The 24089-nt window shown below is 39.7% G+C and overlaps 1 protein-coding gene across 2 annotated transcripts; it reads right to left on the reverse strand.

The window, feature by feature from the left end:
* Positions 1-12957: 12957 nt before the first annotated feature.
* Positions 12958-23811, reverse strand: SYT4 (synaptotagmin 4). Of its 2 annotated transcripts, none has more exons than XM_045296298.1 (4): positions 23537-23811; positions 19810-20618; positions 17783-17903; positions 12958-15728 (listed from the first exon to the last, which is right to left on the reverse strand). In XM_045296298.1, exons 1-4 carry the CDS (start codon positions 23568-23570, stop codon positions 15421-15423), a joined length of 1272 nt encoding a protein of 423 aa, XP_045152233.1. In that variant the 5' UTR covers positions 23571-23811; the 3' UTR covers positions 12958-15420. The 2 variants fall into 2 exon arrangements, with proteins under 2 accessions (XP_045152233.1, XP_004703020.1); XM_004702963.2 differs by having other exon boundaries at positions 19804-20618; positions 23537-23810.
* Between the last annotated feature and the right edge of the window lie 278 nt (positions 23812-24089).

A 24089-nucleotide genomic window follows, 5' to 3' on the forward strand; every position in this document is an offset into this window, starting at 1 on the left:
TAACAATAGCAAAAGAATAGTCTCCCATTCTCTGGGTGGAATTGCCTTGCAGGATGCTGCCAGTACAGCCAAGGCTGACTTAGCCTTTTCACCTTCCCTGTGAGAGGGGAGTTGTCAATTTAAAGTGCATGGCCATCATGCTCTAAAGGTCAGGCATGATTTCTGAGAGTAGCTGAGCTTAAGATTTGGGAGAAAAGGTTCTGATTGCAGTTTTCCTTAAGCTATCTATCTCTATGATTGGACCTTCATAAATTAAGAAATTGGATAACATTATCATTTGAGTGTTAATGCTGTTCTTCATTACTTATATCTTGTTAGCAATTTTCCTGATTGGGACTGATTGCATGTGTAATGGGATATACTATATAATATACGAGGGCATAATTGTTAAACATACTTATGAAAGATATGTTATGAGTCAAATTGTGTCTTCCAAAAATCTGTGTATTAATATGATGATCTGAAAGGTGAAGTGGTTTGAGACCACTCACTTCTGTCCAGAGAAAGCCGAGACTTTGCACTCGGGTGCAGAGTTGCAGTCTCAGAAACTCTATCCTCTCCCAGAGGGTCACCAGGAGTCAGAGTCTACTAGATGCCAGTGAGTTTGGTGTACGCTTTTGCATACTCACTGTAGTTACGATTCCCGTTTTGAAAAGGGCTGTCATTCTTATGTTAATGGGGCAGACTCTGTCTATGGTGTATCTTCTACTGCTAACTTTTGAGCTATTAAGAAATTAAACAAGCAGATGAGTAGACAGAAGCGGAGGATGATAGATACCAAGCCACATGAAGATCTCCAAGCAACCAGCAAACAGAAGAAGAAGAGACAAAGACCGCCCTTCAGAGTGGATGGAGAAGGAAACCGTCCCCAAAGAATGAATGTCCCATTCCAACTTCTAGCCTCCTCACCGGTGAAAAATACATTTCTGTATATTGCAGGCATCCAATTGTGGTATTTATTTTGTAGCAGCACTAGATAAGCTAAGCCAATATCACAGAAGGATATTGAGCACAGGACGGGTTAGTGAAGTAGCGGGTGTCCCTTATGTGCAAAAATAATTTCCTAGAGAATTCTAGAAATAATCACATTCAAAGATTCACCCCATGGATCCGGGACTGTCACAGGAATGAAGCCATTTTTGTGAAGGGAAGCAAAACTCAGACATATCTGTCACAATGTCAGACACCTGGCGTATGAGTTCATTCACTTCAGACATTCTTCTACAAAGTCAAGGTCCTAGTCTTCTCCCCCACTCTAATGTTAAGAGTGACTGCTCCAGACCTAGCAACTGTACAGAAAACCAGGAAATAAAACCCGCAGATACTGAGGCCATGTATGCTGACTCACAGCGACCCTGCAGGAGAGGTTGGAGCTGCCCTGGTGAGTTTCCAAGAATACAAGAATCTCTCTCTCTCTCTTGGTACAAAAGATTTACAAGCTATATTTTATTTACAAGCTATAACTCTTTATGGGTGTAGCAAACGCTGTCCTTCTTCCTCGGAGACGCTGGTTGTTTAATCTTGCTGACCTTGCAGCTCGCAGCCACTGCGTGACCAGGATGCCACCAGGGCTCTTTTCCAGTGTGCGCAGTAAATCTTCACGGACCCATTCCTCTATAGAACCAGTTCCCTAGGTTATCATTAAACAGAATTTCATGCACGGAATAACCGGGGGGGGGGGTTTCTTTTATTTTGTTTTTAAATTCCCAGTTATAAAATGTGGTGCACACCACACGGTGATATGAATTCTAAGGTCTAAACATCAAAACTGTTTTGAAGAGCATGATGTTTACCTTCAGAAACGACCATTCTTTTGAAAGGATTTTGTTTTTTTGACTTGCCTATTTTACACGTATGTATAGAAGGGGTCCGGGTTATCTTATCACAATAATCTGAATGGTTTTCCTTTGATCACTTCCATTCTGACCATCTTAAAATATCATGCCTCTTATGTATGTCAGTATATTCTAAGATGGACATTTGGAAGAGATAATGCTGAATCCTAAGGAATGAAGACCAATTGGACAGCTTTTTAATAGACAGAATAACTTTAATTTTTCTTTTTTCTTTTTTACCAGGAAATACACTGTCTATATTTAATAAGTTTTTTTAAAAATCTGAAGAAATAAACATATGGAGAACATGGTATCATAATAGGACACAATCACCTTAACAACCTGTGAAGTACAAAGAGATCTTTCTTGCTGAAAATTGAAAATGTAAAGAAATTACTAATGAAGACAAAGATTATAGCATTGAGGATTGATTACAGCACAGCAAAATATAAAACAAAACAGCTTCCCACAAATGAATTGATAAGAAACAACCTAATAGTTTGAGCATAATTTGAAATCAGGATTTGTATTTTACTTGGATCCATAATCATGCCATGCGCTCTGGATCTTTCTCACATGCAGAGAAGATGGGTTTCAATCGTTGGGAAGGAAGGGGGTGTGGGTACATAGAAAGGGAGGTCCTAGGACAGTCATCGAGTGAGTCAATCCATCCTTTGACATCTCATCACATGTGTCTATATGCAGATGACAAGGAAGCAGCTGAGAAAATCAGGTTTGGGGGGAGAGGGTGGGGTCACAATGCCAAATTCATGTTGGTTTCGATACGGCTTCTTTCCCCCACAGGAAGTTTTATTGGTATACGTTGCACATGTCATACAATTCAACAGTCCTATCACATCAAGAAGAGTTGTACAGTCATCACCACAATCAGGTTTAGAACATTGTCTTCAATCTTGTACTCATCACTGTCAGCTCCCCATTTCCCGTGAACCTTCCCTGCCATACCCCTAAGGGACCACGAATCCTCTTACTGTCTCTATAGGCTTACCGATCCTGGATTTCACAGACAGGAGAAACATTAAAAACCAACCAAACGAAAACTAACAAGAAAGGCAAAGTAAAACATAGTTTTAAACCTCAACTAAAAGAAAGCAGAATATATTAAAAACTAGAAGAAATTTGATGGATCATAAGGAAGATCAGATGATAGGGTACTGAATTTTGACTTCACTCGACTGCAACAGTCCACTTTCCAATGCATTCTCCATCGTAACTTCTCTCTCTCTCTCTCTCTCCCCCAGACTATTCTTAATGAAGCATATGGAAAATATATTTTAATTTCAATTGGTCTCGATAAATGGCTACATGGTGTGAAAATAGACATTACTATGACCCAAATTATCTAGGGCTGACTTGGAGGAATACCGGTCAGTAAACAGACTCTGCCTCCCACGTATCCCAAGTGGACCAAAGAACAGAGTAACAAAAGCTCTGCAATTAATGCATTCTCCAAAAGATGTTTCCGTAATAGTAAATATAAAATAACATTTCAGCATGCACTTGGGTGAATAAATTACTCTATCTCCCCATCTGTCTCTTTATCACAGCCCTCAGAGGGCAAACCTATATTTATATTTGATGTTGTCACTGCATACTTCTTACTGTTGTACGCTCGGTGCTTCCACTATGATTGTCTGAATAAAATTATCATGCTAAAATGATAATACAGTTCATATTTACCAATATACAAGCAACATTTTGGTTTAGCATACTTTCTTTTACAGCTTTTGGAAATGTATTAAGTGAAATTGAAATCTTTGCTTTTGCTGCTAGTACCATGTTTAGTAAACAAGTATAGATATAATACACAGATTTTTTTCATGTGTATATTAGTATGCATGAATAAAGACAAGTCTGTATCAACATAGCAATGAAACAGGTCCACCAAAGATATTTGAAGTGTCAATTACCTCCATAGGAACAATTATTACACAGAATTGTCTACTTATCCCCTCCCTTCCATCTGAACTCGCCATCATGCATGCTACTGGATGGTTGGGCATGGCCTTCACTCCACATTCTGTGACTCCCTGCTGTGACTTGCCTTTGTCCTACCAGATGTTTTCTCTCTTAAGCTTGCCCTTGATTGTCATTCCCCAATTTCCTTCAGGAGCAAATAAAGACATAATCTCTGATGAATTCCCAAATTATCAAACCAATATATTTCTTATCTCAATCATAGAATTATTGGGTGGATTAAATATTAAGATAGATATATGCTATGATGTAAAATGAAACTGTACACTTCTAGAAGCAGTTGAATTATTACCATAAAGCCTCAGAGATAGATTTACTAGATTTTCTTTTGTTCTCATTTAGATTTTTTTAAAATTCAATACACATTTTCTAAAAACCTATCCCAAACTCACGTCAATAGTTCATACTTGAGACTTATTCCAGAATGTGTTCCCCTGAAATGCTCCAGATGTCAATGTTTGAGCGGAGCCCTGCTCTCCCCTTCCCTTGATCCAGCTATCTCTGGAGACAGAAGGGTCACGTTTTCTCACTGCACACAGTCCACTTACTCTGTGTCATTTGGACATCTCACTACAGAGAAATCACTATGAACTCTTATGTAAACAAACTAGGCGAAGACATTTCAGTTTATTGCAATGTGGTTTGGGGCTCCACTTGTCCACTAAAAGGAGCCCTCATGATCTAGTGGGTTATGCATTGGAGCGCTAACCACAATATCAGCAGTTCAAAACCACCAGTGCTCTGCAGGAGAAAGATGAGGTTTTCTAGTCCCATAATGAGTCACAGTCTCAGAGACTCAAAGGAGCAATTCTCTGTCCTACAGGGCTGCTGTAGGGTCACTGTGATTTGGGATAAGCTCGATGCCAGTGAGGTTCTTTTATTGTCCTCTAAATGTATTCACTCCGCTTTCCACACTTTGTTGTTGTTTTAAGGTGTTGTTAAGTAGGTTCTAACTTATAGACACTCTATATACGCAGAAAGTAACACTGTCCAAATAATTACTATATTTTAGTCTATTGTTGCAGCCACCATGCCAATTTATCTAGTTTAGCATCTTCCTCTTTTTTACTTTCTACTACTTTAATAAGCATGATGTCTTTTTCCAGAGACTTGTCTCTTCTGCTTACATGTCCCCAGTACAGGAGACAGTCTCACTTCTAAGGTGCGTTCGAATTGTACTTCTTCCAAGACAGGTTTGTGTGTTTTTCTGAAAACTCGAAACTCCCTACCATCTTGTTGATTCTGACTCACCTTACAGAAAGATTGTGGATACATATTCCACCCAAGTAGATAGCAAACACAAAGACATGCATGAGCTAATTCTCACATGTGAAGGAATAGTAGACCAATAAACTTATTGTTCCAAAATATATAAAATAAATTATGTTATCATTTGGATATTTTTTATAATTTATGTGGTGACCTATCAGGTGATGTTTTATTCTTCCACACAACTTGGAATTGGATTATTATTGCTGTTATGAATTTTAAAGATAATATTGAAGTGATTTTATTGTTCTTCATAAGATATCAACCAAAGTCAAGAACCATAAATTAAAAGCAACGAGCATACATGTTTGACTTGAAAAGTTACCACAAATGGTCAAAAGAGATGGCAACATTGAGTTTGCAGGGTACACATGAAATATAGTCCAATGAAATGTTAAAATTTAACTAAGCAAAAGATTATAGAAATACGGAATTACTGGAAGCCCTAAAAAGATTGCCTGTGAAAGGTCATGCATGTGGTAAACACGCAAGGAGCATATAGATTGTGTGTGTGTGTGTGTTTTGGTTTGGTGCCATCAAATTGATTCAAGCTCATAGCAACCCCACACGACAGAAGAAATGCAACCCTGTCAGACCACTGCAGGCGAGGCAGGAGGGAATTGGCACTCCACTGCTGAGCATTCTGACATGGAAAACCTTATGAATAGCAGCAAAATAGTGTCTCTTAGCATGGCATAAGATGAGCCCCTAAGAGTATATTTGAAAATCACTCAAAATACAATGAGAGAAGAGCTGCCTCCTTCAAGTAGAATCTGTCTTTATGATGTTCATGGCTCCAGCTTTGGAACCCTCATTTTCTGAAGCAGTATGATTCCAAATGAAAATTAATGACTGGCCAGACCCCCTAGTAATCTGAATGTGGAATGCATGACATATCAATCTAGGAAAAACAGAAGTCATCAAAAATTAAATGAAACACATAAAAACCAATATTATGAGTTGAAGTGTACTGGCATTGACCACTGTGCACCTGAAAAAATATGGTTTACTATAGCAGAAATAACAAGCTAAGAGACACGGTGTCTCCTTTATCATAAAAAACAACATATCAAGATTTATTTTGAAGTGCATTCCTATTTGTGTTTCAAGAATATCTATATGCCTACAAAGAAAACCAGCTATTATTCAAATTTACATACAAACCACTACAGACAAATATGAAAAAAAATGAATAAACTTCTTTACTCAGAACTAAATGATGCATGCATCCAAGATTATTTCTAGTAGTTGGATTGTAAACATTGCAAATAAAGAGGAAGGATCAGTAGTTGGAATATATGGCTTTGGTGATAGAAATATCACTAGAGATCACATGATAAAATTTTACATCAATTACTTCTTCATTGCAATCAGTTTGTCAACAACAAATGTGCAACTCATCACAAGAATGTACAAAAATCAAATTTACCATGCATGCAGGAAGAAACCATGGGAAAGCTCAATATTGTTTTCTAACAGGAGACCACAGGTCAGCTGGGCAACAGGCCATCAATTGTTCAGATGTGTGATGTGCTTACAAGAGAAGAAAATTTTGAAGTCCAGAAGAACAAAAATATGAACGTGAGCATATGCTTTTTTAATCTAGAGGCCATTTTGAGAACAGATTTTCTGTGTTGAAAACTAATGACCCAAGACAAGATGAGTTGTGGGATGCCATCAAGAATTTCAAACATGTTGATAGTGAAAGTCATTTTAAAGAGAGTATAGTTGAAAAAAATAAAGTGTTTCTCCAGAGAGACTCCAAAACGTGCCCTTGAACATAGAGCGACTACAGCTCATTGAATAGATGATAACGTGAAAGAGATAAACAGAATATTCCAAAGGGTATTTCTAAAAGACAAGGTGAGGTATTACAATCAAATGCACAAATGTCTGGACTTGGGGGAAAAGGGGGATAAACATGCCCAGAATTTCTCAAGCTGGAAAGAAAAACTGAACAAAAATGTTTCAGCCTTGAGTTGTAATATTAATGTTATGGGTAAAATATTGAGTGATGCAGGAAACACCGAATGAAGATGGAAAGAAAGCACAGAATCACTATACCCCAAATAACTGGTCACCAGTCAACCATTTCAAGAAGTAGTACACGATGAAGTACTTCGCCGGAGACACTCACGAAAGATGAGCCTTTAGGGGTTGGTGGCACACACAAGCTGATACAGCTTGGGAAGCACTTCTTGATCTTTATCAAGAACTTTGGGAGACAGCAATCTGAGCAAGAGACTGGAAGAGAGATGCATATTTGTCCACACTTCAAAAAAAAACAACAAAAAGGTGACCCAATAGAATATTGACATTACTGAACAATATCGTTAATAATGCATGTTATGAACATTTTGCTGGACATAATTTTTAAAAGGTTGTAGCCAATCATCAACACAGAGCTGCCAGCAATTCAAACTGGATTCAGGAGAAGCCATCGAATGTGGACTACCATTGCTGATGTTAGACAGATCAGAAGATATCAGAAAGATGCTTTACTTGTGTTTTATTGACCATGAAAAGAACTTGACAATGTGGATTATAATGAATTATGAATAATATTGAAAAGAATGGGAATTCCAGAACACACAGTGTTCATGCCGAGTGTGTACATACACCAAGAGGCAATTGTTCAGACGGAACATGGGATTAAAAAGAATAGTTTGAAATCAGGAAAGGTGAGTATCAGGGTTTTATCCATTCAGCAAATGTATTCTATCTGTCTGCTGAGCAGGTAATCTAAGAAGCGGGGCTGGATGGAAGAGAGTAAGGCATGATGGTTGGAGGAGGGCTCATTACTGAGCCAAACGATGCAGCCCTGCTTGCTAAAGATCAAGAGGGCATAAAGAACATACCGATACCATAAAATAATACATCCTTCAGTATGCATTACAATATGCTGATGAGGAAAACAAAAGCCTTATATTGATATATATTTTATTTATTATAAAAATATATTTATGTTTTTTTAAATATGTATGTCTATATTATATATTTATATTGATATACATATTTATAGTTCCTTATATTGATAAGGTAAACAAAATTGCTCACAACCACATCACAATTTCATGATAAATGGAGAAAAGATTGAAGTACTCAAGGAGTTTATTTTCCTGGGATCAATGCTTATGGAAAAGCAGCTATCAAGAAATGGAGAGACATATTGAGTTGGGAAAATCTGCCACAAGCAACCTCCTGAAAGTCTTAAAGAGATGAGATGTCACCTTGAAGACCAAGGTGCACCTTGTTAAAGCCGCGGTTTTTTAGTCACCTCACATACAGTGAAGCCTGGACAATGACGCTGGAAAACTAGACAAGAAGAAGAATGGACGTGCAGTGCTGGTGAGGAGAATGGACCGTTCCAAGGACTGCTGGAAGTACCGGCAGATCTGTCTAGGAGTAAAGGCACCCAGAATGCTCCTCACCTACTTTAGACATGTCATCAGGAGAGACTACTCTTGGTACATTAGATGATCTGCAAAAAAAGAGGAAGACCTTCCATGAGGGATTGGCCTGAGTGCTACAATAACGAGCGCACACAGAACAATCATCATGGGGCTAAGTAGAACCCAAACCAGAATAGTTCGACAGAACTAACTCAACAGCACCCCCCGAAGCAATCGAGGGTGTCTAGACTGGAAGTTCTCTGGGAGAAGCTCACTGGTCTTCTTCTTGCGGGGACATTGAGCAGATTTAAACCACCATCAATCCCCAGTAACAGCCAAGCACTTCGCTGCTGCTTCATTTGCTTGGTGGGAATCACAAACAGATACCATACCTGCAGCTCCAGTGCCCACATACCTCAGGCATAGAAGACACAAGCACCTGGAAAACTTTGTTTCACCTTCTGCAGCATTTATAGACCCTGCATTCAAAGCAGGAGTGACAATAAAAAGCCAAAGCAAGACTGTACAGTAGGAAATGGATCTAGTTCTCACACAAGCAGTTCTCCTGACCCAGGTGACAAATAACATCATGAAGACTAATGAAGGTAGAAGTGGAGCTGCTCCATTACCTCTAGCACTACCCTGACTCTTGAGATCTCTTGGTTATAAGTACAGTGAAAGCCGCAGTAGGAAGAACTCGTGTAAGGAAGAACCTATCATAGAAGGGAAAACCAAATATTTCCCACTAAAATGGGCACAACACATCGTAAGACTTGCAACCTGCCAAAAGTGCTGAACTTTGGAAACCCAGAGGATAAGTCACATAGAGCTCTCTGTCTTGTGGCCTGATACGGCTTCATTCTGTGTGCCTTATGACTGTGTCCCCAGCGTCTGACTCACGGTAGCAAGTACTCAGAAACATTTACTGGAAAGAAATTGATAACATAATAATAAGTCATTTCATTTTCTAGTTTCTGTAGCATGCCCCAGGATGAGGGGTTTATTCCTCTAGCCCTACTGATGGTCAGACTGAGGCTCCGGCTGTTACCTATCTTGAAACCACACTGTGGCAGATGACCGTGCTGCCGAACCCAGGCCGTGTCCAGCGTCATACTACCCTGCTTCTGGGATGGCATGATACCCTATGTTTTGCTGCTTGCACCCTTCATTCCTATTATAATATCATGCATATAGGAAATGGTAAAATTACTGCAAAATGCTGGTTGAATTAATTCCCTCATTAAAAAAAATGTTTGTTTTCGTTGGGAAAAATACATAACAGGCAAGTGGTAGAACAAGGAATTGAACCTGTGTTCTTTCCACTAAAAAGGTTAAGAAGCAATATTTACTTCTCTGAAAACTTATGTTTTGGTATTTATCATCTTGAATATGAGTGGTTAGATCACAGAGAAGTTCATAGTGGGATGAGTTATGAGGGTGCACCAGAGATTAACACCTTCCCACACAGCCTCCTCCATCCCCAGCTAAACAGGATTTGCCTTTCATCCCACAGATTAGGTTGCATTTTATAGTGTTTTCTATAGAGAGAAGATATGGCAGTATGCTGGGAGACAGGCTGTGGCGGAACATGCATCTGGTTTCATTCAATCTGTGTAATTAGTTTGAGAGTCACATGTTTTTACCTGTATACAAACCCCATTATTTTTTCCCAGTAGTATTCTATTGCACAGATCTAACACAATATGTTTATCTGTTTACCTGTTGATGAACATTTGGGCTTATTGCTATTATAAATATTCCATCTGCAATTTGTTACAAATGAAATTGCTGTCAGTGTTCCCCAAAAATTTTTCCTTAAAAATATGCTTTTATTTGTTTGGTAAATCCTTCAATGTACAATCCCTTGAAGGTCACATGCCAAGTGTTTAATTTTTTAAAGGCTAACAAAGCAGTTGTATATTTTATATTCCCACCACCAGTAGGAGAGCGTCCAACCCCACAACAATTGGAATCATCATGTTAGTTATTCTGACTACCCACCACCTACTGCCATCAATGTCAATTTTGATTCATAGAGTACCTATAAGGTTTCAGAATTTGTCAATCTTTATGAGAACAGATAACTTCAACTCTCTACCCTAGAGCACCTGGTGGGTAGAGGCACCCGCATTGTGTGCCACCATGCAATGTGTTCAGGATAGGCCCCTATGAGTCAGCTTCAACAAAATCATCAAGAAAAAGAATAGAAATATAATGTAATCTTTCCACTTTTTCAAGACTATGAGTTGGTATCAACAAAATGACGGGGAGTGGGGGATGGGGAATCACTACCATTGTGTCAATTCCAACTGCCCTGTGGGTTTTTGAGACGAATTATTTACAAGAGCAGAGAGCCTGCTTTTCTCCCTCCGAGTGACTTAGAACTGCTGTCCTTCTGATTAGCAGCTCACTGTGTCACGTCATACACCACCAGGACTCGTTGACCCATGGCAGGGTGTGCAGCCCTGTTTCATTTTGATCTTAGTGAGCATGTTCTCGTTGACTAATTCCCATGATCTTTGCTTCTTTTTTATGAGATAGCAAATAAACAGCCAGTCATGACTGATGCTGACTTGTGGACCCCTGTGTGCCAAAGTTGAACTGTGCTCCCCAGCGTTTTCAACAGTGGATTGCCAAACCTTTCTTCTGAAGGGCTTATGAGTGGGCATGAAATCCCCACTTTCTTTTAGCAGCTGAACATTTCATTCTTTGTGACACCCAGGGACTCTCCTTCGACCCTTAAACACTTCAATGTCCTGACCAACTGTTTGCTGTACAGAAAAGCTTAGGCACATCCCCTGCACGAGGGCTCCAAGTTTGGTGGAGTAGGGATCTCTCTACACCACCTGCTGCCGTGGAAAAAAGGCTGGTTCTTTACCTGCTGAGACCCGGGGTTTGCGTTGACTTTAGCTGTTATTGGATGGGAGCATGGCAGATGTTCTGCTTTGCTTTTGTTTGATTCTTCTTCAATGTTCAAAAAGAAATAAGATTGTCATTCTCACATTGATTTTCTGAAGTACAGCCATCCAACTCAGGGAGGTGGAATACATATCAGAAAACCAAATAGATACCAAAAAACTGAATGCTCTGTCATAAAGTCACTGCTAACTCATAGAGAGCTGCTGTAAGTGTCAGGGACTGTGACTGTTTATGAGAATAGAAAGCCCAGTCCTTCTCCCGAGGAACTGCTGGTGGGTTGGTGGTCCCAAAGTGCTGACCATGGGGATCAGAGCTCAATGCTTAACTACTGCACCAACAGACTTCATAGATATGGGAGCACTTTAGTATATATGTATATATACATACACACATATATATGTATGTATATATATGTATACACACATATATATGTATACACACATATATATGTATGTGTGTATAGTATATAAATACTATATATGCACTGTATATACACATACACTAAAGAGACTAATGTAAAAAAAGAAATAATGAAATTGATTTAAAATGAGAAATAAGGAACCCTGGTACTCTAGGGGTTACTCACTGGGCTGCTAACCAAGGAAATGATAAATTAAATCCTAAAAGACAAAAATTTTAAAAAAGATTAATGAAGAATGCTAAATAAATTAGTGAAAAAATAATAGACATTAGTCAAATATAGTCCGTAGAAACCAAATAAAGAAAAAAAAAAGAAACCAAAAAAAGTAGAGTCATAACTTTCAGAAACCTAGTATACACAAAAATTAGTAAAATATAATGTGCCCTGGTGGCTAGTGGGTTATGTGTTGACTAATCACAAGGTCAGTAGTTCAAAACCACCAACAAGGTATATACTCTCATCAAGAGCTACCATCTTGGAAGCCCAAAGGGCCAGTTCTCCCTGTCCTCCAGGCTTGCGGTAAATCCACATGGACTCGGTGGCAGCGGGAAATGATCTGTTCAATTCCAGTGGATTTAGTTTGAAAGACAAAATATAAAGAACTTTAGAAAAGAGTGGTGTATGCTGTGAAACCCTTTACATTACTCCTCATCTGTACTTAGATCAATGACTTAAGCTTCTTGAGCCTCTGGTTGTGTGTCTCTACAATGAGGATAAATGAACTCTGGTGACACTGGTGATGCCATGGTGAAGGGCTTGGCTATTAACCAAAAATCCAGTGGTTGGAACTCCACCAACCTCACTGCAGGAGAATGATGTGGCCGTGTGCTTCCATACAGATTTACAGACTTGGAAACAATGTGGCAATTCTACTCGATCTTATCAAGTATCTATGATTTGGGATTAACTCAAATAGAGCAAGCTACTCTGTTCTACTCTACTTCTATTCTATGGATAATGGTATCTTTCCCAGAAATGTATTGAGGATTAAGCACACTACCATAAAGTACACGGGAGAAACTGGCACTCACTCATTTGTGTTCCCAGATCTAGCTCAGTGGCAACATCTGAGATACTTGAGAGGTCAGATAGCAAGCCTTAGTAAAGAGTCCATTGGCAGAAATTTGAATTGAAGTGGAATGGGCAAAAGCAGCAATTTATTCATTTCTTACAAATACGGTCTTACAAACATCATACAGAGCTGGCACAATAGAACACACACCGTCTTGTACACCACGCTTCCTTCCAAATCACTTCTATTGAGTTACGACATCAGAACAAGTCAGTTACTGAGTTACACAGTTCTTTAAACATGGAAACCTTCCCATTCGGGAGGTCAGATTGGCTAATCAGACAACGATTAATTTACACATTTCATACAGTGCAGGATTTGTAACAGAATTCAAGATATTCACATTGAGTTTGCGATACATTATAAATCAGAACAGTTTTCAGAAGATGATGCGATCTCACCTGTCCCTGCCTGTTTCCATTCCTTCCTTGTTTTTTCTCCTTCTGTTTCTTGAAGCTAGTTGCCATTGGTTTCACTCAACATTTTACATTCAAGAACACTTGAAAATTTGTGAACTTAAAAAACTATTTACAAATAACCCACTGCATTTTTTAACATACCTTAAGTTATTTGTGCTGTTCCACTTAAGTAAATAAATCCCTTCTCCCACAATGATTTTAAACTAGTAACGCCATTAACTTCTGGCTGTTGGGCAAGATACGTAGGATTGGACTCCTTGCCTGACCATCTCACTGGACTTCGAAATAAGTTATAAAGGTCAGAGCCCCTGATAAACAACATACAGAACCCCAGAGCATATTCAACATTCCCACCACCCAAACTGACAACTTGTTCCAAGTTGCTGTCACAGAAATGCTGAGTGGGCCAAGATGGTCTGAGATGATTTTGTAGTGAGATGAGAACAATGATTGCGGAATATTCTTTTCTTGTCCCAAGTCAGTTTAAATCACAAAAATGAAGAGATTGGTTTTCATACACACAGAATGGAACATTATCTTTACATTAGGCATAGTCATAAAAAGCATGTATATAAGTCGCTTTGAAAATGCATCTTCATAGAGTTTTACAAACACCGTGATATCAAACACATGGTCAAAAACTCCTAAAGTACGGACACAAACCCCGAAAGACTCAAAATGTACATTTTAGTAGACTTTATTTCTAACTTGCATATTCAATAATTCAACTGCACCCAACTTTCACTCGTACATCTCTAAAAACTCAAATATAATGGAGATCCCCTCAAGTTCATTATCTCCTAGGAATCACAATGGCACTGCTTTACTCGAAAAGCTCTTCATGAGTTTCAGAGCCCGGGCGGGGAGGCTGCACGAGACCCAAGTCTATACACGGCTCCGCAGACAACAGCCCGGCTCAAGACATGTTAGCCCAGAGGTCGTAGTGAAATGCATAATCCATTGTGCTAATTTGACAGCCTAAATATATTTGTGTGAACATAGGTAAATCTTACTCGGCTGGCCATTTGACTATGCTTTAGTCATATGACTTAGCCTGTTGGTTTTAAGGAGGGCTCTCTACTTGACAGTGGATAAAACTCCCCAGGGTCTTTTGTCTGCTGCTTTAGTCTCTTCAAATAGCTTCCCCGTTTGTGAGGAGGGAGACAGGCTAAAATGGAGACTTAGTTAGCAATGCCACCTCTGGGTACAAAAGATGACTTTGAAAGAACACTTGCTCACTGTACACATTTCCTACAGGAAAACTGGAGTGGGTCTCTTGATCCATAAGCTAAGGTGACAACTTCACCAAGATACATGGGGGTTTCTTAGGTCACACTGAGGCTTGTGATAGGCAGTGAATAATTGAAGTTCATGGTTCTTATGTGAGGTCATATTTTACAACATTCTAGCTCACATGTAACCTTAAGGAGTTGGGGGAGAAAAAAAACATATTTTAGCCACAGCGTTTGCAACTCAGCCCTTTGACCTGATGATTTCTCGGCCTTGTTCACTGTCTTTTGAAAACGAACCTAAGTTACTACGTTTATGATAAAATTGTACCAAAGAGGAATGACCACACTTTTCTGTGCAGGACAATCATTTGTACACGACAGAATTAATAAAAAACAAACTACAGCACATTTCTTCAATATCTTTGGATTTAAAGAAAAAATTAATTTCCCCAAGCTGAAGAAAAAGGATGAGCTTTCATGAGAAAAGGCGTGTTTCATATTTAAATCCGTTATCCTATTGTTACCATCCAGCGAGGTGTGCCACTGAGGTCACCCCCTTCTAAACCACTCCTCTAACTTGGAATCTCAGTTCCATGTTTATCAAAGACGTGATGACTCATGCGTACCATCAGTCGCCATCTGGCAAAACTGAATATCTTATGGAAAGTATCCACTTTCTCTAAATCAAAGGGGAACTTATCATGATACACATTTACAGTTACTTTCTGGTCTGCTAAGTCAATCCATTTCTAACCAAAAAGAAAGGTAACTTGCTGTCACAAGCTCGCGATTACATATCATAAAGAAAGGGAATTGCTCCTTGCCTATTAAAAATCGCATAGTTCCACCTCGTGGCTGGGATGCTAACCATCACAAAGCACGTGCCACTTGGCAATCTGTCTCCTCGGGAAGTCACAAATCTCTTTCCAGTGCTCGCCACCACTGCCTTCTGCAGCTGCTCCCAGGACCAATCGCCCAATCACCTCATTCCGGGATCCTCTCTCAGAATCCAAAACCAGAAATTCCACACTTATCTCTTCAAGCCCCTCGCAAGGAATGTCAAAGACAAACAGCTCGTTGAAGACTGCGTTGGGAGTGCATTTCTTCACATGAGTCTTCTTTTTGGAGATCCTCTTTTTGGCGTGGAACAAGTTGACTTTGACATAGGGATCTGCAACGGCAAATAACAGGCTTTAGGCGGGCAGGCAGGGCCTGGCTGCAGCGCTCATAGCCAGATCCCTGCAGAGACACGTGGTGGTGGGGCAAAGGGGCAGGGCCCATTGCAAACAGAGGCACAGCCTTGATTTCCTTTCATTGACAATGTGCCAATGAGTACACGAATGAAATGGGAAATGAGAAGGTAGGACGCAACTACCATGGCAGGAAGCCGAAAACCAAAGCAAAGCAAAGCCCAGCTGTCAGGAAGTCTATCGGACTCCTTTAGACCGGACTGGGCTGAGGAGAGCTGCTCCCCGGGGTTTCCCAGGTGCAGCAGGCCACCCCGTTTGTTTCCATCCCCGCAGAGTGTCTGGTGGATTGAAAGCGCCACATGTGCAGTTAAACAACCAGCCACTTAACCCCGTGAGCCGCCAAGCTATCTTAAGGTGGGGAGAAATGATAACACAGAAGGGCATTGACCTTTTTGACGTTGTTAATGGACCAACCCTAGTACTAATGAGGACATCCGTGAAGATGGAGCGTGTGGTTTGGGGGAAATCTTTCCACATCTCTGGTGTCCACCTGCTTTTTCTGAAGAAGGAGGATTTGGGAGCAGGCCAGGGCCATGCTCTTTAGGACTTTGGTGTTTCTGCGGTCTTGGGGTGGCTTCCTGTTTCTCAGTGATCTTTTCTCTGTGTCACCCGGCTAAAAGCTTGGAGTGCCTTTTTGGATCACTGTACTTGTTTGTCATTATCTTTTTAAAAAAGGATTGTTATTTAGGCGAGGCTTAACACAGCAGACCATCAGTTTAATATTCAACAATTCATACACATTTGGTTTCAAGTCATCGTCTGTCATTCCCTCAACATTTGACCCCACCGCTGAGCCCTCTTCCTCCCGTGCTTCTCTCCTCATCCGAACATTGCTGTTGAGTAAATGCTGCCCTTTTGCTCTTAAATGGCTGATTTTCTACCGCAGGGGTGAATTCTGTTCCAGACCCAAAGTGTGACTAAGGGATATAGTCTCAGGGATTGCCAGCTACTTCTGTGATCACAGTACTTGATCACACATGTGATTATGCTATTTTGCCAACTTTTCTTACTTGTGAAAGATGAATTGATATATATTGATATATGAATTAATTTTAAACTAATCTAAACCTTCAAAACCATGTTTTCAGCTTTCATCACCCAAAAATGATACTGATAAATCAAGAGTGCCATGACCAGACAGAGAGTCCATTCCGGCTCTTGGCAACCCCAAGTTCTGGAGAGGAGAAGTCTGCTACATAAACTTTGTGTGGTTGAAAGCAAATTGCCAGGCCTCTCTTCTCCTGTGCCTCTGGGGGCATCCAAACCTCCACTACTCACCAAGGATTGAATGGGTTGCAGCACCTGGGGATTGTTCATTAATTCCGACAGACTATTTAATGAATACTTTTCTGATTCTCATAATGCCCAGCAAGGTAAGCTTCAAAGTTACTTAACTAATTAGACATGGAAGATTTAGGATTTATTCACGTCATTTTTACTCATCAGTCATTCTTTCTCTCGTCATGCTATACAATAAGAATTTTCTTCATACAACCAGTCACAAAAGTAATAGCTCATTTAAATTCTAATTAAAGTAGATGCATACAGGACAAAAGAAAAACAATATTTAAAAATCAGCAGGTGAGTAGGAGTAGGTAGGTTTATGTAAAATATTAAAATTAAAAACGTCCCCAAAGCTTTCATTTTAGTTTTTTCACTGTACTTTGGGCGCTGGTCTCTGACCTTTGCATTCCCCATTGCTCAGTCTGGTCTACCCCTTATAATGAGCTTCTGCTGGTGTCTAGCATCGGCTGAAGTGTGAGAATAATATGGATTTTTTCTTCTTCTTCTTGCAATTGCCATGTTATAGATGAGCCATTCATAAGCGATAAACAAAAACAATTATTTCACTTTTTATTGTGAAGGAAAGTCAAGTCAATAACATAGGCCAATCTTAGCTGGTTTGGGTAACTATTTGGCTCAAACCTTGCCTGCTTAGACACTATGCCTGAACGTTTGTAAAATGTATCCTTACCTGAAAGTCCAGACACATCGGATTTCGGCAGGTGTCGCGCTTTTAAAACCACCACAGTGAGAGTATTTGTGGTGGACTGGTAGCAGAGAGAGATCAAGAGCTCACCGCGTCCTGAAGACTTCTAAACCATCCGAGAGAGATACTCTATAAATGTTGGTATTATCTTTTATTCATACAATTGACAACCTTTAAGTATGTTCTAAAGCAATATTATAACATTATCAGATAGTTAAATTGAGTTTTTCTACTTATTTTAAAATGCTGAAGAACCTGAGCGTAAGCACAAGTTTTTGTGCAGTATTATCACCGCCTAAGAAAAACTGTCTGCCATCTTGTGGTCATTTCAGGTACTACATACTATTAAAATATGCAGCGTTAGCCACACCCATTACTGAAAAGGTTAAAAAGGGTTTTTAAAGCATAACCTACTCTGGGGTGTTCGTGGCTGTTGTATTTTCATTACGCCTCCACCTTTTTCCCTTTTAAATTAATAATAAAAATTTTAAATCATTTGAAGCTGTGTAGAAAGCATTCACTTGTCCTTAATTAAGTTTTGATTTTAAATGCTTTAACCTTGACAATATTGGAATTGAGATTCAAAGCAACTGAGATGTATCCTGATCTTACAACTACTCCGGCTCACATGGCTTGTGGGGTTCACGTTTCCTACCCTCCTTCCTGAGTTGATTCTGACTTACGGTGAGCCTGTGAGAACAGTAGCATTGCTCCAGGGGCCATCAAAGCTGTCATCTGAATGGAAGCAGATGAATGCCACACCCTTCTCCCACACAGCAGCTGGTGGCTTCAAACTACAGACTTGGCAGTGATAGCCAAGCACTAACCAGTGTTGCCACCCTCACTTAATCTAAGGAATACGTTCAATAGCAGGGAGAGTTGCCTCCAAAGTTTTAACCGTTTGTCTTTGGACAATGTCACAATTTCTTCTTTTCATGCTGCAGAGATTCCTCCCCCTTTTATATACTTTTCAGGTATTGTGAAAGGTGACCAGGGGCTCAAATTTTAAGTATAAATTGAAAGTAACAAAATAACAGATTTGGGATGAGGCAATAAGAATGATGGTTAACTCAGGGCTCCTAGAATGCGATCAACAACCATGTGGAAGTTGGATGAATAAGCCTTCCAAGGAGAAAGAGAAGGCAAAGGAGGCATCTTTTCATCCTCATTATCTAGCCAGGCATCTCAAACAAGTTACATGGGTTTAAATATGGCTCTGGGCTTTGACTTTTGCTAATTTCAACAAAGAGACAAAAGGCAAGGAGTTGGTTCAAGATCAGCTCTAAAATATTATGATTTTAATAAACTCAAATTAGCCTTTAAAATATATTCTGTACCATCATGCTGCTAGAGACACGCGTGTTTCTTTAAATATCAAGATTGGAACCAAGTGGGTCCTGTGTTTAAAATAAAACTACATTTAAATTTACCTAATTGGTGTCTCATTATTTTCCAACAGCCCCTGGCACTATCAATGTGGACTAATGAAAAGGCATAGTAACCCACTTCTTTTTATATGGCCCAGAGGTAGGCTTGTATTGTTCTGTGATTTGTTGCTTCCACTTATAAAAGCAATTCTATGGAAAAATCAATAAAAGTTCTAAATCCTTAGAAACAATCAGTTAAATTCTAAATTCCAGTTTCAAATATATTTGCTGACTTCAAAGGATTTATGCTAATTGCTTACAAATAAGAAACTGTTACCAGTATTTATTTTAAAGTTGTAGTATTGACCAAAATATTTCAGATATAAATAAATATAAAATATGTAAACTATGCTTAAATATTTATTTTACATCATTAAAGTACTTTAGGCATTTCCACAGTGAACTGAATTATCTTTCATGTTTTTCTACTTCCTTGCCTACCACTTAAAATTCACAGTAATTAAACATGGCAGACATGATATAATGCCACAAACTTATCTTTTTAAGGAAAGTCCCTGAGATACAGAAAAGCTACATCACATTTATTGATGGACATTTCAATGACTAAGAATGAATTACCCTAACATTTCTCTTGATGATCTCTCTGGTCATTAACATTTTTCCATCAGATAATTCAATTCCGGAGAGAGGAATAAGGACTTCTCCAATGATATCATCTCTTGAAAACCTGTCAAAACTCAAGATTGTGAAGTGCAGGGCCAGCTCTTGGATCTGGGTGTAGGGGATCCCATAGAATGTAAAGGTCTCATCAAAAGCAGGATCCAAGGTCTTTCTCAGAACTCTAGTTTTCACTTTGTGCTTCTTCTCTGGGAGGATTGTCATTTTGATGTAGGGATCTGAGGTCATGGACTGCTCGTCCATGGCTGGCAAGCCACGGGCTTCCTTGATATTGACCACAAATGCCTTCTTCTCAAAATTGTACTCTAAAGAGAAGAAGAGAGTTCCCAACTTCTCTTGCTTCTCTTCTGAAGACACAGAAGTGCTGGACTTTAAGCTATTGGGAGATACTGCCTCCTTCTCCCCTTCTGGAAAGAGCTTTGGGGTCACCTTCTCTCCATCAGAAGAGCTGCCAGCTTTGAGGTTTGTTTTGGGGAAATTTCCATTGAGATCTCTCTTCTCGAGGTTGAGATGCAAGGAGCTCTTTGGTACAGCTGGTTTATTCTTCACTTCATTTTTTTCATCTACTCCAAACTTCTTTTTGCTACTGAGGTTTTCAGGGTAAATATCGACTCCCTTAAGCACATGCACAAACTTGTATGGAGGAGTCTTATTAGACTTGGACGATTTTCTCTGACAGCAGATCCATGCAAATAGTGAGACCGTGAAGACCAGGCCAAATGCACTGAAGATGCCCACCACAGTGGGAATTTCATCTGAAAAAATCAAACGACCAACAGTGTACATTAAAGGAGCACAGGAGGAGATATGAGCCTACTAGAAAAATGTCACAGAGCTGGCAATTACTGGCACTCGGACAGATTGAATTACTTGCTAACTGTTTTGAGTATGAGTTACGTGTCCATTTCGGGTCTAAACACATCTCCTGTGAGACATGCAGGGAAAAACAGGATAGGTTATACACTATTTCATTTCAGCAGTTTTTTTATAAGTTAAAAAAATGTGAAGATTGGAGCTGGGTCATGGGTGAGTGTGGGAACTTACTGACCCCACCCTAGTAGTCCCCGAGACTATTCCTGCGTGATCTGGGCATACACATTTAATTATTTTATTGACAGTTTATTGCTGTCCAGAAGCACCAATTCTTACTGACTCTGAAACTCTCAATGTACACTCTCCATTGCCAAGCGATTCTGTATTCTAAGCTGTTATTTAACCAGGATTCAAACAACAAGACTTTATAGACACAATGGTTCATGCAAATTCATGAAGTGAAAGAATAATATCTGCCTTTGTCACAAATTTCTCAATTATATTCTTCCCAATTATGAAGCAGGTATTAGAGAAATGAATATATATTGTGGGAGGGGAGGGCCAAGAAAAAAATACAACCAACAGGGTATTCAGAGTATGTGACTTATTACATTCAAAGTCTATTACATTCTGATCCAAAAGTCTTTACTCAAACTAGCGCTGACTAATTTAAAGCACAAATTAATTACACCTAAGATAAAAACAGAACAATGGCTATAAGTGAGTCATCATTCCTTAGCATGTAATGAGAAGAGTAAGTGAGCATAGATAATTGAGAGCTTAATTTTTAACCGATATTTTCCCTAACACATTCCCACATGGCAAATGGTAGTCACATTGAAACTGGCATCGTTCCTTGAATGAGAGCACATTAAATTACTGACATTAGGTAACACTGATTATGCATGAAGCTTATCATGTTCCATATGTAAGCATATTTCCCCAAGAAATGATGTGTGGAGCTGTGTAGGCAAAAGTAGTAGTGCTATTTCTAGACACAGTGCATCAATCAAAGTGATTATAACTAATGTAATATTGCTGGAATTTCGTTCGATTCCCATTGCTCATTTCAAATGGTGACTAATGAAGTTTAAATTCTAAGTCTGGAAAGGGTGACGACTTGTTTAATCAACCCCCCCCCCAAAGAACCGTCTTTTGTTGCTCCCATTCCCTATCCTCCAAAACCTTCTAATTACTTCATCATCACACAGTTGAACTCAGAGAATATAAAAGCAAGAAATGGCAGATAACAGAAGTATAAGGGAAGATAAAAAGCAAGCAAAATATAACCACAATAAAAAAACCCTGTGGCATAATGGTGTGAATTTTGATCATGTAGAGATTAACAAAAAATGACCTTTGGATTTTCCATAAAGAAAAGAGCAGTAGATGATACAAAGAAACACGGAGGCAAGAGCTAGAGATAATCAGTTAAACTTAGTATTGGCTTTTCAGTTTTTCCTTCTTTTCAAATCTTTGTAGGAAAAACAACAACCACAAGTCCACCCCCACGCCTGGGCTCTCCAATAACCCAAGGCCAGGGAGCAAAAGCAAACTCAAGAACGGAGGCAATTACTCAACCAAGGAGAGAAAGAACAATAAAAGCGGTAGAAAATGGTCTTTCTAAAAAGACTGATGAGCTGAAGTATTTAACTAGTACAGCCCCTGAAAATGCTAGAGCATCAGAAGATGGCCCATGTTTTAATCAGAACTTTAGAATATATACAACAACAAAATAAGCCCAAACTCTCAAAATAAATCAATCTCATGCCTGAATAGAATACCACAGATCGACTCTACCTAATAATCTTGTCAAGTGGCAAAACAGTCAGCAAAGCACAGAAAGGTCCATCTCCTCTCGATTTGTTCTCTATGATAAGCATTGTAGAGCCATGATCTCAATAATTTCACACAGTCTGAAAGCAGTGTTTCTACTTGTGTAGCTGCTACTTGTTTGCAAACTTCTGGAAATTGCTGGCTTTGAAAAATATTGGGGAAGTAAGTAAAACAATAGTCTGCTGCTTTTCAATTCATCATACTCACTCATAACAAGTTTTGAAAATGTACGATTCTAAAAATGTATCTGATACTTTTTACTGAAACAGAAGTAAAGCTCTGGTGCCAAAAATATGATCTAGGAGAAGCAACAGTGAACTAGAGTAGAGGAGAGCAAATTCTCCTGTTTCCAGTCAGTTTTAGGTAGCTGCGTGGCTTGGAATGCTCATCCTTACCTGTCTGGGCTTCACTTCCCTCACCGGTGAAATGAGATGGGCTGGGCTAGACCATTTCTAAAGTCCCTTTAACTCTAGTGTCATAGGATTCCAGCAACGTATCTTGAGGACACAAGAAGGCAGGGCAGATAAAACCATCTCCATGATACGTTCTTTAATGAAATAAACATTCCAGATCTCAAATAGGCAAGTAATTGTCTTAGAGATCAAACCCTTACGTAACCACAGACACCATTCAGCTTCTTCAGCCAAGTTAAATATAGATTTGCCTGTGAATCCAAATCACTTACAAAATAAGTAAAACCAACATGCAAACAACAGACCCCTTCTTCCTGATTTCAGCCAAGCTACTATTTACAGAGCTACCTGGACCTCCTGAATACGTAGGAACTTCTTGGAGGTGAAATCCCCCTAGCAGGAAGACAATTTTCACGAGGGAAAGATACCAAGAAAGGGGAAACCTCAGAAAGAAGCCAAGGTTGCCAGCTTACTCTTTTAATTTTCCTTTCAGATGAACTCCCTGCAATCTGTGTATCTAGCACTCAGAGCGGGTTGGGGGGCAGGAAAAATCCCACCCCGGAGCACTAGATAAAAACCGCAGTTGCAAGTTGAGCTTGGGATTCGCTTACCAAATTCTTCCCGGCTGGTAGTGATCGGAGCCATATTTTTGCTGCGTGCTCTGTCCGAGGTGCTGAACGGAAAACTCCGTAGCTTGGTTCACTTTCCCAGATCTGGCTTTCCGGAGTGCTGAAAACAACAGCGCAGAGCCCTGGGGAGCTGCGCCCGGAACTGGGAGGAGGCAGAGAGGAGGTCCACTCGCCCTCGCACAGTGATTTGTCACCCCTGTTCGTGTTTTGGCTCTTCTGAGAAGCTCGTCTCCCAGACTCCAGACGTGGCTGAAACCCGAATTGACGCAATCCTGACGCTACAGGGCTGAAATCAGCACCTGCCCCCATCCCCTCCTCCAGCCAAACCTCTCCTCTCCCCCTCCCTCTTGCTTCCTCCCTTCTCTCCAGAGTATTCAGCACACGCTCATCAATTATTTTAACTGTTGGACGACTGGAGATTAGCTTGCCTATTCTTTCGGGGTTCAGAGGCACACAGAGATGCAGCCCCAAACTGATCCCTGTCAGTTCCTAAACCAAGATCACTTGATCTTCTTCATGAGGAAATGCATGTCTC

Source organism: Echinops telfairi, unplaced genomic scaffold (genome assembly GCF_000313985.2).
Source record: "Echinops telfairi isolate 266 unplaced genomic scaffold, ASM31398v2 ScPeMD7_7400;HRSCAF=8409, whole genome shotgun sequence".
NCBI classification, from domain to species: Eukaryota; Metazoa; Chordata; class Mammalia; order Afrosoricida; family Tenrecidae; genus Echinops; species Echinops telfairi.